This window comes from Oreochromis niloticus, linkage group LG20, assembly GCF_001858045.2.
Source record: "Oreochromis niloticus isolate F11D_XX linkage group LG20, O_niloticus_UMD_NMBU, whole genome shotgun sequence".
In the NCBI taxonomy this organism is placed as follows: domain Eukaryota; kingdom Metazoa; phylum Chordata; class Actinopteri; order Cichliformes; family Cichlidae; genus Oreochromis; species Oreochromis niloticus.
In genome coordinates, this window is record NC_031984.2 from 14,206,508 (window position 1) to 14,222,145 (window position 15,638).

Consider the following 15,638-nt stretch of genomic DNA (forward strand, 5'->3'; position numbering starts at 1 on the left):
CTTTGTGCGAGGTTTTTCTTCTATCCTGTTTAAATTTCTGTCGCCTAGTAGTGCTAGTGTTGTTAGCGATTGAGATTACAGCTGATCTGGATTAATGCTGGGACTGAGACCCACTACACACCAACCCTCTGTTGGCTTGATTACTTAGAGCGCTCTAAGTGCTATCTTGTAAGATGTAATGCACCTCTGTTTGTGTGCATGTGGACTATATTTATGAATGTCCAACATAAAGAGTGCTTCGTCACCGCAAACCTGAGTGTGCATCGTGTGTTTGTGTCTGTTAAAGGAGGCACGTAGGTTGTTGTGTGTTGCAACCCACGCAGTGATCTATATTTCTGTCTAAATTCTGTGAACTAAGCATGTGTTTCCCGACCCTTGGCTCTATTTATGACTAGACAGCTATTTTTTGATATAGCTGTCTACCCTTGGTCATTTAAAAAAAATCATATTTTGTATCTACCAGTGAATATAGTTTGTCTTCTTTCAGAGAAAACATTTATATTCAAACTTAAAACTTCAGAAAACACTTTAGATAAATCGCGCTGTTAAAAAAAAAAAAAATAAGGATGTGAACTCAGTGATCTTATTTACTTACTTGACTTCTGCCCAGCTTCTAATTTTACAAGGTTATTTTCTGTTTTCTATTGGACAATCTCCTCTATATAATAAGCCTTTGTGCCAGTTTGCACTGGCCTGCACTCTAAAACCCAGAGATGCTCACTTAAGTGTAACTTAAAATAATGAAGTGAAAGGACCTCAGGAACACAAGTTACTTGGCTCATGTTCAGTTGCAAACCAGTCATTGCGGCTCTTAATTTTTATCACCCAGACCTCACACTCTCGGCTTCTTTGTGACAGGCTAAAGTTTGACTGCTTTTTTTCCTGTACCTGCAGTTTTTTCTCTACCTGCAGCGTGGTGAGTCGCGTTTATGACGAGTGTTCACTGCCAGTGGTTAAGTTGCCTTCCTCTTTGTTGAGTTCATGTGGTAGAGTTGATGATCTCTAACCTATCACAGAGCAGCTATGGTTTATTTGTTACTGAAGGCAAAACGTTTTTATGGTTAACTTCCTGTTTTTGTCTTACAACTTTCACATGAAACTTGTTTCCGTGGATACCGGTTACTGCGATTGTCAAGGAAGCAAAACTAGATGCAGTGATTTGGACTTTATCTCAAGAGTCATGGCGAATGATGTGCTCGATTATTAAGCTGAACCTGTACATAAAGAATCTGTCGCTGATGCTCCCCCTGTGAAATCAATCAATCTGTAATAGTGCTTAATTGGACAGAAACATTTTTTTAAGCCAACAGTACTGATAGTCAATTATTGATTCTTCATAACTGAGTGTCAAATTTCCACAAAGTTTAAAAACACACAAGAGAATAAGCGCAAACAGCAGTCGTCTAGATATCCTGAGATTTTACTTGCTAATATGAATCAGGCTTGTAGACTGATTATAAAAGATCAACAGTTTGTCTTGAACCACCTTAAAGCATACTGCAGTTTAAAAACAAAATGCATGCAGTTGCCTGCTGGCACTCCCACATCAGCTTATTATGCATTCTATGACATCATTCATTAGACCTTTTGTTCCTTATTTCTTCTTCTTCCTTTTAAGACCTTCTATATACTAAACATTTAAATACCCACAAACCCACCGCATTAACAGCCGTTTACCTTGGCCTACTAAATCATCTTCAGCGAGTTGGTGTTCCAGGCATGAAAAGCATCAGTAAAGTTTAGATAATATAGTGTAGTTTATCTGTTTTTTAGCACATCTGCAGAAAAGTAATCATAGCTTGATGTCATTCACACTTAAATATATATGACAACACGGACATTTTTCTGCCTGAGTTTACATACCTGCTACTTAAACAGAGCCAAGCTGAGTCGAGTTGTGTTCTGAGCGCGAGTTTTTATATACAAATATTTTCTCTGCAGGTATTTTGCACAAAGCTCACCGAGGCTGGAATCCCTCAGGACGTCATTACAGGGATCTTCTCCAACATCTCTTCTATCTACTGCTTTCACGATAAGTTCCTGCTCCCTGAGCTCAAGACACGGATTACTGATGAATGGTGAGGACTAAACACTCGGCATTTCGCTGGCTTTCCTAAAGTATCGGTGTGAAGAGATGAGCCGTTGGGGGGTCATTATTGTCAGGTTTTCAGCAGTGTCTGATTTTAGCTTGTGTGTATTTATGCGTGTCATAAAGACTTACAGGTTGAGGGTATTTTTTTTGTCCTTTTTTCCCACAGTAAGCAGGAAATCTGCTTCCAGTGTGTGATATTATGCCAACATCAGCCACCCTTGGTAGATAATGACTCCTCTGGAGACCTGTCACATAATGGCTCCCCTCACATTAACTCATTAAAATTTATTGGCTGAAATAAACTTGAAAAAACAAAACAAAACAAAGGACATCAAGTCAGAAAAGTGCACCTTAGGAAGAAAATTCATAAGGAGGATTAATTTCTGTAATGCCCCAATAAAATTCTTGAGATTACTCTCATTAGTTATGAGCCTTTGTTTGTGTCTCTTTATGAGTGATGTAATTGCCCCCAGTATTATAGTATTTATGCTTGTGCAGCCTCTCTTGGTTCTAACATGGATATGTGAAATGAATCTGCTCGAGCAACCCTTTAATTACCTCCTCCCTGCTTTAGTAGGAAACTGTGTGATCTTTTTCCCAATAGGCTTTGGGAATTTTCCCTCAAAGCTGCAACTTGATGTATTTACACGTGTAGAGCTGTCTATATATTTGCATGAACGAGTAGCTAATGTGCATTTCATTAAAACACTTCAACAATCTTTTGATATAGAGACAAGTGCATATGAAATACTAGACACCTTGGCATGGAAATTTGTTTTGGAATCATCCGTTTGTTTGCTCGTTCTTGCTTTAGGGAAAACAAACCACGCATCGGAGACATCCTCCAGAAACTGGCTCCATTCATGAAGATGTATGGAGAGTATGTGAAGAACTTTGACCGGGCCATGGACTTGGTCAACACCTGGACGCAGCGATCTTCACAATTTAAGAGTGTCGTTCAGAATATACAGGTTTCTCTCTTCTCCTTTTTTTTTCTCTATTTTTACATTTTTTCAACAGCATGTCTCGGGAAAAGAACATCCAATCATATGTATCTAAAGATTATTTGGATTTTATATAGTTTTTTTCAGGAATTTTGTGAGTTTTAGCAAAAATTCAACAAGTCTTCTTTCTGAATTAATCAGTTAAAGTTTTGTTTTTTTGTTTCAACCAACAGAAACAGGATGTGTGCGGGAATCTGACGTTGCAGCACCACATGTTAGAGCCAGTCCAAAGGATTCCTCGCTATGAGCTCTTGCTCAAAGACTACCTGAAGAAGTTGCCCGATGATGCTCTCGACAGAAAAGACGCTGAAAGTAAGTTGCTGCTGACTCACACGTTTACGCTTCATGACTGATAAACTCCGGGTCACAGAGAAATCCAACCAGCTGTGTCTTTGCTTTCCTCAGTAATCTAGAGATTCATGTAAATCACATTTTAAAGACGCGCTTGTTGTATGAAAATACGCCACCCATTGACGAGTATTCAGCTCAAGGCAGACACAGTTTAGCTTTACTCAGAAATATGGATTTAGAACAGAAGAATGAATAAATAACACAAGAAAGTACCATTCAGCTAAAGCCCATGAAATCATTAAAGGTCACTAGGGAAAAAAACAAAAAGAATATGAGCAGATTAAACATCCCCCCCCCCAAAAAAGTGCAGATAAAGCAAAAATATGTCCTGTCCAGTTCATTCAGCAGTGAACACTTGGGAGTTATTCGACTCCATAACTGTACAAGGACAGGAGGGAAGGTGAGAGGAACTGGCCAGTATCTGTTTTCACAGCAAATGTCTTCTTTTCCCTCGACTGTCGACTGCGCAAACTGCAAAACCGCTCGACTGATCAAAAGGAGCCAAAATTCACTTCACCTTGTGGTAAATGTGAAAACAGGCTGTTTGAGAACACGGGCGCTCTGAACACGTCCCTCTGTGTTTTTGTAGTTTTACTCTGCACAGCTAAAACCCACTTATGACGCAGAATGAATATCTTAGTGTTATCACAGTTTTAGAATTATGAAGTGTTGCACTTAATTTCCGTCATATTGAACATTATTGTGTTGCATATGCAGGGTTAGATTAGGATAAAACTTTGGGGGGTTTTTGCTGTAATTTATCAACACTGTGATGATTTGTACAGTCTTCTGAGATAATTAGTATCCATGTATAGCAACAAAAAAAAAGTCCTCGTACAAAATGACCAGATCTTATGTGATGATAATCATTGGAATAACTAGTTAAATGAATGTGTTAAGAAGATGAATGTAGGACATAGGCCTCCTACGTCTCTGCATAGCTGTTAGTATGATACCACAATACTTCACAAAGGTCAGGGTGCTCCTCGTGTTGTTTCAACTACAGCCTGGCAGAAACAGATTACATATATTACATTATCTCATGTCCTCCTACATCCCTGTATCCATTTACCTAATCCTTAACGTCACCACACGGCGTTGTTTGGAGTCTGTGCAAAGGTTTCTCTCATCCTCTCCAGCTGAACAGCAATTTATCACAGTTGTTTTGGCCTCATTTCCCCCGCCTGTGTGTCTCTTCTGTTTATGTAGGTTATGATTAAGATGGCTGACTCAGGTACTCGCAGGCATTAGTACTAGACTCTTGACTGGCTGGAAGCCAGCCTAGAACCCACTGTGTGGTTAATGTTAAGAGTATGCGTCTTTTTAAGTTTGTAGTACTGGAACAGCCTTGGCAGTTTTTCTGTGAATAACATATTTTCACAGGCGTGTAATTGTGTTTGTAAGAGATTTATATCAGAGTTTCTGATAGTCTTAGCTTATTAATAACATGACTTTGTTTTTATTAATTGTTGTTACTCACGTATGTGTATTACAGAAGCACTGGAGCTCATTTCTACCGCAGCTAACCACTCCAATGCAGCGATCAGGAAAATGGTAAGGCTTTGCTCGATGTTCTGAGTCATTCTCTTATTATGTTTTTGCTATCTTCTCTTCTATGCATCAACTCTTTCCAGTACTCTACCACTTGGCTGATTAGGAACTAGATAATGTGTTGCCCAATAAGAGAGTAGCTGATGTGGTACAGTCAGTCAGCAGCATTGCATTGGTACAGACAGGAAGCTGCTGTTTCCTGCCTTCTTGTTCATAGCTCGCGGAAGTCTGACTGACTTTTTTAACACCCAGCCTCCTCGTATTTTTCCTCTGTCTTGTCGTGATGTCTTTCATGTTCTTTAAACAGCTCAAGCAGACACATGCGTCTGTGAATCAATAAAGAATTGTAATATATACTTTCCACCTTGCTGGAAAAGAATGAGTAAGCGTTGTATCTGATAACAATATATTACCCTCTAAAAGTTTGTGCTAGAGCTCCATCTATCATCTCGCTGTAGAGTATCTTCTCAGCTTTTCTGTTTCATCCTGTTGCTCTATGTTTTTAGGAAAAGATGCACAAACTGTTGGAGGTGTATGAGAGGCTTGGAGGAGAGGAGGACATAGTTAACCCAGCCAATGAGCTCATAAAAGAAGGACATATCAAGAAGATGTCAGCCAAAAATGGGACAGCGCAAGACCGATACCTCTACTTGGTGAGAGGCCTGTTAAGTTTGGCAAATATCAAATAAAGGAGATTTTTATTTGATCTGTCCTGTTCATCAACTTCATTATTTCTGTCTCTGATCTAGTTCAACAATATGGTGCTATACTGTGTGCCTAAACTCCGACTTATGGGGCAGAAGTTCAGTGTCAGAGAGAGGATTGACATTGCTGGCATGGCGGTATAATGTTGCTTTTTGGCTTATTCTCTAGCTTTTGTTTTTTTCTCCTTGACCTTTCACTTGTTGTACTGACTGTAAGTGGCATTTCTTCTGCTTTTTGACCCCAGGTGCAGGAGAATGTGAAGCAGAACCTTCCTCACACGTTTGCCATCATCGGTAAGCGACGTTCACTGGAGCTGCAAGCCAGGTAAAGATATGTGAAACAGCCTCAGAGCCACATAATATGAAACAAAAATGAAGACATTATTCTATAAATAAAGCACTTCATATGGTTTTAGAATACGAAACTGTGTTAATTATTACTTACATGAGTAACAAGTCTCAAAAATATAATCTTTCAACCAATCAAAATCAATAACTGCTGATGTTAAAGGAAAAATCCAGTGTTTTTTAGCCTAGGCACCATTTTCTCCTCTTTTGGGATTCAAATTATTAATAAATACAAAAAAGTCTGGAACGGATCAAATGTTGAACAAGAACGTTACAACCATCAACCACAAAATGGATCAAATGTAATCCCATTGCAGTTGTCCATTTCAGAATTGTACACTGTGATTTTGTTGTTATTCAGTCATAATTTCACTTAAGCAGAATTACTTAAACCAATAATATCATCCACTCTGTCTGCAGCAGTTCTTGTCTGACTTCAAAGTGCAGTTTTATTGATGTATGATTTCTTCCCCTATTTGATTAACAGTCATCTTGATCAAAATGGTTTTTATGGCCCAAAAAGCTTTTTATTATCATCCATATGTAGCAAAAAAGCCACAACATAAGCACGCCGCTGTCCCCAGAGGTTTGTTTGTGAACGCTTTGCAGGGATTGTTATGCAATTGGATAACCAGAAACTAGCTTGCAGTCACTTTGCCTTTTGTTAACTGATCTTTTTGTAGGCTAAACTCAGACTTTTGAGACATACACATGTTAAATACACATGTTTCTCTGCTGGGATCCTTTGCATAATGTTTTAGTCACTTATCTAACCCTATCAGTGGGTTAGGCTTACACACCAGCATTTACCTTTAACACTTTTCTTTGATTTTGAAGAAAAACAACAGACTTAGCTGGTTAGCTTGTGGCCAGCTAACTCTGACTGATTTTTTTTATCATTAGCCTTAATGTAACTGTAACTAAAATAATTTGTATTATTCTATACAAGTATTTAAATCAGCCAGTGAACAAAACTCTTTTGGGAACTTATTATTATTTAATGCCCTATTTACTTGTTATTTTCTCATGTTTCCACTCTTTGGGGCTCTGTGTGCACAATGAATTGCATTTACTTGTGAATATTTATTCAGTCACGGCGATGGCCTGAATTTTCTAGTAGGGTGAAATCAACTAATCATATTTTGCTAACTTTACAGGACGGCTGAGGAGAAGGAAGACTGGATTCAGGTAAATTCCACCCACTTGAAGTAGAACTCTTGCATGCATATGAGACAGATAGTGATCTGTGCCTCTCATGTGCATGCAGCATTTTTGGTCTGTGCCTTTGGTTGTTGTGTTTTATTAAAGAAGAATTAGAAGAGATTTCCTCTACAAACTCATGCAGTGTTTGGGAATTATATTCTCTAATAAAGCCCCTCATTATTGCTCATTTAGCCTATTACAGCAGAGTAAAGCTGATTAATACATTTTGCAGGCTGTAATAGGGAATGGGCAACTGGAGAAACTGTGGAGGGTTTTTTTTTTCAGTATGTGAAGATTAAGGAGGGGCTATGGTACCACTCCAAAAGTTTACAGACAGTGGAAAGTAAAAAGAAGCAAAGGTTTTTGCACACTGCTAGCCAACCAGTTATCTGGCCTGTGACACAGGCCTTGAGACTCCAGCATTAGGACCATGATACTTTTTAAGCTCTGATGTCATTGCCGCCGTCACTCGTTTGAAGCCCGGTCAGGGTAGTCAGCATACCACACATGCTTTCTTTGTTCTTCAGTTAGACAGGATAAAGAAAGACGGCTTTCCCCCTTCTTCCCGCTTTCAACTCATAATTTCTCCTCCTCTTTCCTGTAAATCTCTTCTGACTCTCAGGTTATCCAGGCCACGATTGAACGACACAAACAAAACAGCGAGACGTTCAAAGCCTTCAACAGCTCCTTCTCCCGGGAAGATGACTATGTGCCAGAGTCACCGGTCAGTCTCACTCCCCCTTCTTCAGGCACTTCATTGATCAGTCAGTCGGTTGGCCATCCTTTGCAATGAATCATCGGAGACTAGTGGTACACCAAACAAGCTTGTCATAGTCTGGCCTTTGTCTTCCTGAACAGCTCTCCTTCTATGGATGTGGTAGTATCATACAGACAATACGCTCATTTAAAGAAGCTCTCGCCGTTTCCACGTGTAGAGTCTGCGAGTCTCCTCTCACAGAGATCTCTCATGACCTAATAGGGAGAGCCCAACTCAAAGTATATACAAAACTATTATAGATGTGCTTTGACCCACTTTGAGTTGGCCTTAGCTGGACCCAAGCCAAATGTAGTGACACAAGCCAGAGGACCCAAGTCAGAAGTTCCAGACTGACACCTAGTGGTCGAGATAGGTGACTGCAAGGTTAAGCTACTGTTGCTCACTGTGTTTGTCTTCCTCCTCAGGGTTTGTGGTCAAACACATCCATCGACTCCGATGGCGAAAGACTACAAGAAAGGGTAAGATGCTCTTACAGAAAAGTAACACAGCCCTGATCCCTCTACGAGCTCTTAAATGTGCTGCATAGTTCATTCCTATAAGAAGCCAGAGAGAGAGAAAAGTAGTTGCCTCTTATTCAGGACATCAACATTGTTGATGGTTGTCTAGTGAATGCAAAAGGGAGTGAGACTGATTTTGGCCTGACTGCAAGAGGATGACTCAAACTAAGTCAGCCACTAGTCCTGGTAAACAATGTTTTTTTTTTAGTTTTTAGAGTAAAACTACAATCCCCAAAAGGCAACCAGCATCTCTGAGCTTTAGTAAATTCATGCTTACTAAAAGTGAAAAATTAGTCGAAGAATTTCCTTAAAGAAATCATTCTAAATGTAACAATAGTCTAGTTAGCTGTGTTTGTTTTTCTTTTTTCTTTTTTTTTGTTATGCTAAAGCATGCATTACAGTTAGGCTGAGCAAATGTGATGATACTAATCTCAAAAATGAAAAACAGTGTTGTCTTGCTGATCATCCCACTGCAAATGGAAATGAAATGGAGTTTTTCTGTTATCTATACAAACAGGGAGAGATTTATCTTACTCCTCATCCCACATATGTAGTATCTATAACGACAATCTGTGTGGATATTTTCGTGTGTATGAGTGGGTGTATGCCCCCTGTCTTTGTTAATAGAAGGGAGAAAAGGGAGACAGAAAGCCAAACAAACACGGGATGAAGCAAGACAAGCTGTCAGACATTCCTTTTGCTTCGCTTGTGCTGAAATTGAACAGGCTGAAGGCCTTTACACACAATCCCTTTTTTTCCAGAAGAGTTCCAAGAAAAAGGAGAAGGAGAAGCAGACATGTAAAGGTTGCAGCGAGAGCTTCAATTTCACCAAGCGCAAACATCACTGCAAGTCCTGTGGAGCGGTGAGCACAGATGGAACGAGACAAATTTGGGCGTTGTTTTTGGTGGGATGGAGAGAAAAGTGGTGGAACAAGTGGAAATTTTAGACAAATAACTGTCTGCTGTTCGCTCTCTGTCCTTCTGCAGGCCATCTGTGCAAAGTGTTCAAAGATGGACAACAAAACGAGCCGAGTGTGTCCGGAATGTTTCGAAGCCAGCCTCAGCATAGAGAACCTTGGTACTGGTGAACAGAGAAGAAAAACTGCACCTGAGGTTAGAACAGAAAAAATACAGACGCATTCAAACACACACACACGCACACACACACACACACACACAGATGGAAAAGCGTGTGAATAATAGTTTTTTTGCTGCATTGGCTTATGCCAATAGGTTATAGCTCAGTGTTGGCAGGAGCCACACTGTGCTGCTGGCAACAAAGAGTAGAAAGTGCTGCAGTGCCTTTTTACTCCTGTACTGTCGTGTTTAAGTTACTGTGCTGTATGCACACACCGCTACACACATTGCACACATACGTGCAGTACATGTGCATTTATGAGTGCAAAGACATTCACACTGAAAGATCAGCTAATCCCTTTTTGATGACTAATATGATAATGAGATCTCGGCTTAAGGCGAATCTGTCGTCTCTGCTGACTCCGCAGTCTGGCGGCTTCAGGTGTCTGTATCCCTGTCCCGCTGTCCGTCTGTGGATAGATGTACAGTCGGATGGAGTATTTGCACCTTAAAGCTGACAGGACATTAACCACTTATAGTGATGACGAAACTGTGAAACAGCATTGTGATTCAGGTTCATTCCCTCACGTGTCTCTGTTGAAGGATCCCAGTGGGGAATCATCTGCAGGGAGATTAGTCACCACATGAGGGAGCTGTAGGCTGTACAAGGGTTAGACAAGGGGCAGCAGAAGCTTTAACACCTGTCCCTGTACAAATCTCACTGTGTCCTACATTGCTGTTACATAAGGATGAACAGTAGAAGAGCTGCACTGTCATTCCTCATCGGATTAAGTGTCCAAAATATAATAAATACGTCTTTTACACATGTTTTTTAAATTGCATCTTTTCCTGTTTAGTTCAATAATTAGCTCAGTAGTGAAATGAGGAAGTCATTGATCATTGGTCTCATGTGTGTTTCAGAGACAGGTTTCTCTAACGGCAGAGAACTGCCTGCTGTGTGGCCACCTCCAAGTACAGGAGAAAGGGAAGAGCTGGATGAAAATGTGGGTGGCTGTGACCAAGGCTGAGCCGCTGGTGCTGTACTTACAAAGCAGCGGACAGGTAGGAGTTGGATACATTCAACATGCTTTGAATCCTAAAAAAATATTTGATGAACTTTTCTTTTTCCCCTCATTAGAAATAATCTTGCTCTAACGACAAGCTCACATTTCTCATAGATAGGCGTTGTATAAATAGAGGACAGTAAACTGCAAAAGTTCATCTACATGGACGCATAACCTGAGTGCTTTAGTCACGTCCTATATATCTGCTAATCCTCCTGCTACGCCCATCTGGCTATATATCCTGTCTCCTTCCTCGGTTTGGAGCGGGACATCTGCAGAGTGTAGCGCCAGGATATATCACTGACTGCGTGCAAGTCAAATCTGTCCAATCCTGCATGTGCCAGGCTGTCCCTGTCACTGTCTGTGCTGTGTAGATTTGGGCCAGGGGATTTGGTTATCCTGAATCTGACCTCAGGTATAACTGCTGTCAGATGCGCCAATGTGCGAGTGGGTTTTAGTTGGCGCTGAGCAGATGAAGTCTCTCAGCTCTCAGAGTTGCTGCAGTTCCTTGAAATCTTGGCCGTGGGTGGAGCAATAAATCTCCTTATAACATCCCAATGAGATGTGTAAAACAAGCGGTGTACATGATTGCTTTGTAAAAGATTACCCAAGCGTTCTATCTCTGTATACATCATCCATGTCTATGTATTTATAGATTGTTTAAAAATAATTAACTAAGAGAATTCAGTTCAGATTATAGATTTAAAAAAAAGAGAGTCATGAATAGATTTGCGTATTTTTTTTAAGTTTAAGGATTTGCTGTAAAATGTTATATTTTTGTCAATCATAACGGCAGAGAAGGAAAGTCAGCCTGTTAAAGCCTTCCAGGGTTTCATTTCCAAGACTAATATCCCAATCCGACTGCAGAAAGCGGCCATTCCAAAGATTAGGATTAATAGGAGTTGGATGAGCATTTCCTGATTATACAGAAAGAAAAAGGGGGAAGGGAGAGAGGAGGGCTGGGTTTACTGTACATGCCTGTTGGAAAATTTTGCAGAGAGACAAGAGACAAGCTGTCATTTTCATTATTTATAGTATGGTTCACTTAACATGAAATTTCCCCTTGTGGGACTAATAAAGATATATCAAATCAAACTTACCTCAAAGGAAGGCTTACCCAAGAGAAACCAACTTTGAAATGCAATTTCCTCTGACTGACATGTTTTATATTCATTTTTTACGATTTTTTGCAGGACTCAAAGGGGTCGCGGCCAGTACCTCTCCCTGGGTTTGAGGTGAGCCCAGCACCTTCTGCAGCTGCTGAGAAAACGGAGGTCAAACACATAATCCGGCTCAGCAACACTCAGCAAACTTTGCTCTTAAGTGCCCAAGATGAAGAACTTCAGGCCAAGTGGGTGGACTTCCTCTCCAAAGCTGCCCGTGGAGAAGCTTCCGCTGAGGCATCGACGAGCCTGACTGAACACAGGAAGAGCCAGTAGTGGACACGTTGGAGACACAGGACTCCCAACCCTCCTCCCTCCCTCTCCTGTGTATAGAGCACACATTACTTGAAATCACTTTACCTTGGCACTTTTTTATTTTTCCTTATTTGTTTTCTTTATAAAGACCACTGAGTCCTTTGCCACTTCAAACTTATCTTTCTTACCACACAGCTACTTCTTTTTCCTCTCTCCATCCTTTATGTATTTCCCAAACACGCACCTACACACAAATAAGGACTATCCTACCAAGCCGCCAATGCCACTGGTTAGTAGATTTTATTTCTCAGTGTTTTGAACAGCTAGAGCGAAGCTTTGAAGAACCTTGATTTGTAATATAGATGAAAAAAAACATGTTTTTTTTAAGATGAAGTTCCTTGTATATCATTCAATGGTGTTGTGAAGCATTAACATTTATACCTCTGTCTTTCCATTTGTGTGGAAGTGTGTGTGTATGTATGTATGTATGCGTGTCTTTGAGTGTGAGTCCCCTCTGGTGTTTATTAAGTATTGAATGTTAGTGTAAGGACCCATGTCACCTCTCTATTGTCTCCAGCAGTGGTGGGTAATTGGGTGTTGTACAATATGTATACTATGGTGTGATGTAAGGAAAAAAAGACAAAAATAGACATTTTAACTTAAAAGGCACAGAAATGTGTACATTTGTGGCTGGCCACCTGATGCTCCCACTGTCTTACAGACCCTTTCGTCTCTTATGCATTGGTAAAATTCCCTCTCCGTCATTTTCGTGGAACTCTGTGACCTCTAATCTAAGCCTGAGTGACCACATTTCCACTCTCTTATCTTTGTGACTCGTCTAGACGAAAGAGTAGTTACAGGGCTTCAGTTCTGACACTGTGTTGCAGGTCCAGTGTCTCAATAACTCCACTTGTACACGTACTAAATAAATCCTTTATGTATAGGTCTCTCTTTCTCAACATTGCAACCATTTGCCTGCTTCTCTCCCTTTTGGTGATGTGATGGAAACCAAGTACTGTACTGTAAAACTGTTCCTTCTGCCTTGTCCCCCGTACCCCGCTCCTATCAGCACCAGCCTTTAAGCAAAAGTAGCAAAAAACAAAACAAAAAAAAAAGCGTCATCGGATCTCTTTGTGCATGTAAACTCACTCATATTTATGTACCTTGCTATGAAATCTTGCCCTTGCCCCTCTTTTTATGCTCCAGAATTTGTTCTTGTAGTACTGTAAGTAAGCAGAGTCAGCATTGAGTGTTTTAAAAACATGGTTTGTGCGCAGTGGAAAAGCATCATCAATAAACAGACGTGGTTAATTCAGTACCACACTGTCCAGTAAGATATTAATGTCCTGAGTATCGTGTTATTTTTTTTTAAAAAGGGGGAGAAAAAAGCCTATATGAAAAACATACAAGCACAGAGACTACAAACAGTACCAATAACACACGAATATCACACTAAATACTGAAACTTTTTGACCACTTTATTAGGTACTCTGTTTAAGTGGTTGTTAACACAAATATCTATCAGCCAATTACATATGAGCAACTCAATGCACTGATGTAAGTAGAAATGGTCAAGATAATCTGCTGAAGTTCAACCTGGTTTAATCTGATTTTGAACGTGGTGTGATTGTTGGTCCCAGATGGGCTGGTCTAAGTAGGAACTGCAGATCTCCTGGGATTTTTTTTCTGCAAAACTATCTCTTAAGGTTTACAGAGAATGATCCAAAACAAAAGAGACAATATCTAGTGAGCTGCAGTTCTCTGAGGAAAAACAATCCCTGTGATGCTAGAAGTCAAAAGAAAATGTCCAGACTGAAGCTGAAAGGAAAGCAATAGTAACTCAGATAACCACTTGTTACAACCAAGATATACAGAAGAGCATCTCTGAAGGTGCGACACCATGAAACTTCAGCTGCTTGAGCTACAGCGGCAGAGGACCACACTGGGTGCCACTACTGTCAGATAAGTAATAAGAAAGAGAAACTAAGGCTACAGTTTGCATGGGGTCACCAAAATTGGTCAGTAAAAGACTGAAAACACTTCTAGTATGATGAGTCGTGATTTCGACTGCAACATTTGGACGGTAAGGGTCAGAATTTGATGAATCTATCCCGTCTTGTTTCAAAGATGCTGATCATGCTGCTAGTGGTGCTGTAATGGAGTGGGGCTTATTTTCTTGCTATACTTTGGTCCCCTTAGTACAAATTTGTCATTATTTAAACACCACAGCCTACTGCTCCATGTCCATTCCTTTATAACCACAGTGTATCCATCTTGTGATAACTGCTTTTAACAAGATGTCGAAATAATCTGAAACTGTTTTTTACAAAATCTCAGAGCAATGTTTTTAGTACCTTGATGAATGTGTGCCACAAAGACTTAAGGATTTCTAAGGCAAAGGGAGCTCCAACCAAGTACTGGCAAGATGTACTTGGTGAAGTGTCCACTGACTGTATTTAAGTTACTGATGAGAAGATACTGTATAATGATGCTGCACCTACTACACGTAATTCAGTCTATATGGAAGCTTAGGTTGCTATAATGTGGTTTTAACTATAGAAGTACAGACATGTTAGCTGCAACTTTATGCTACATAAGCACATAGCTTTCACGTACCTTTCACTTATTTATTTATTTATTTTTACAGTCAAACTTCACATCCATACTGTTACTACATTTAACCCAATCTTACAGTTCTGACATTTCACCAAAATGACAAATGCTATAGGATTTATCTGGAACACAGATTAAACATATAGTTTGAATATCTCAGTAATCCATGACTGGATTACTGAGATATTCAAACTATGATTTGATTGGTTTTCTGTTTCTGGTTTAGAAGCAAAGAACAGATTAGCTTTTATGTGTGTGTATGCATTTTTGCTTTTGAATTAGAAACACACCGAAGATCATGCTAGGATACCCGAAGCACTTTACTTTCCTAATGAAACATTCAAAGTTAATGTTTCAGGCTTTTCAACCTCCCTCTTTACTTTTTTCATGCTTTATTGTGATTGCTTTGAATTTCCTTGTTGGCACAGAGTTATTGTGAGTGTTTCCATTTGGATTCAGACTGTTAAACAAGACATATCTCTGTCATTTGCTGGAACAAAAGCCTCTATCCACATGAATTCAAGTACACCACATAAAAACCCCAGTTTGCCTGCTGTGTGCAGTAATATACTCAGCTGTCAGCATGATAACAGCACTGAAATTCTCTTCACTGTAGCAAATCTTCTCACTTTGGAAAGCAACGTGAGTGCTTTAGAGTCATCTTATTACTTTTGTTTCAAATTTATAGAAAAAAAAAAAAAAGATCCACAGACATATTTGCCCACAAGTGCTGCCTGCTTGTATCAGTTGGCAAGTTTAGTAGCCAGAACTACCTTAATCTTTCAACAAGGATCTGAAAACATTCCTCAGATGTCTGCATATCGTGTTCTATCGCATCCCAAAGGACTTACGTTTGATTGAGATCTGGTGAACATGGAGGCCATTTGAGTCCAGTGAACTCATTGTCATGTTCATGAATCAACTTTGACACGATTTGA

The 15,638-nt window shown here is 39.9% G+C and overlaps 1 protein-coding gene across 6 annotated transcripts in view; it reads left to right on the forward strand.

Moving 5' to 3' along the window:
• fgd (faciogenital dysplasia) overlaps positions 1–13,429 on the forward strand; it is a 51,115-nt gene extending 37,686 nt beyond the window's left edge. For 5 of the 6 annotated variants that reach the window (XM_013276156.3, XM_025901749.1, XM_005448681.3 and 2 more), the window contains exons 6-19: positions 1,942–2,078; positions 2,907–3,063; positions 3,270–3,408; positions 4,943–5,001; positions 5,505–5,651; positions 5,748–5,840; positions 5,948–6,027; positions 7,208–7,238; positions 7,876–7,977; positions 8,436–8,489; positions 9,290–9,391; positions 9,516–9,641; positions 10,527–10,667; positions 11,863–13,429. In XM_013276156.3, the coding sequence (XP_013131610.1) occupies positions 1,942–2,078; positions 2,907–3,063; positions 3,270–3,408; positions 4,943–5,001; positions 5,505–5,651; positions 5,748–5,840; positions 5,948–6,027; positions 7,208–7,238; positions 7,876–7,977; positions 8,436–8,489; positions 9,290–9,391; positions 9,516–9,641; positions 10,527–10,667; positions 11,863–12,108 (1,614 nt within the window). In that variant the 3' untranslated portion in view covers positions 12,109–13,429. The remainder of the gene's footprint in view (positions 1–1,941; positions 2,079–2,906; positions 3,064–3,269; positions 3,409–4,942; positions 5,002–5,504; positions 5,652–5,747; positions 5,841–5,947; positions 6,028–7,207; positions 7,239–7,875; positions 7,978–8,435; positions 8,490–9,289; positions 9,392–9,515; positions 9,642–10,526; positions 10,668–11,862) is intronic. The other variant, XM_025901747.1, reaches the window with a different exon arrangement.
• The last annotated feature ends 2,209 nt before the right edge of the window (positions 13,430–15,638 follow it).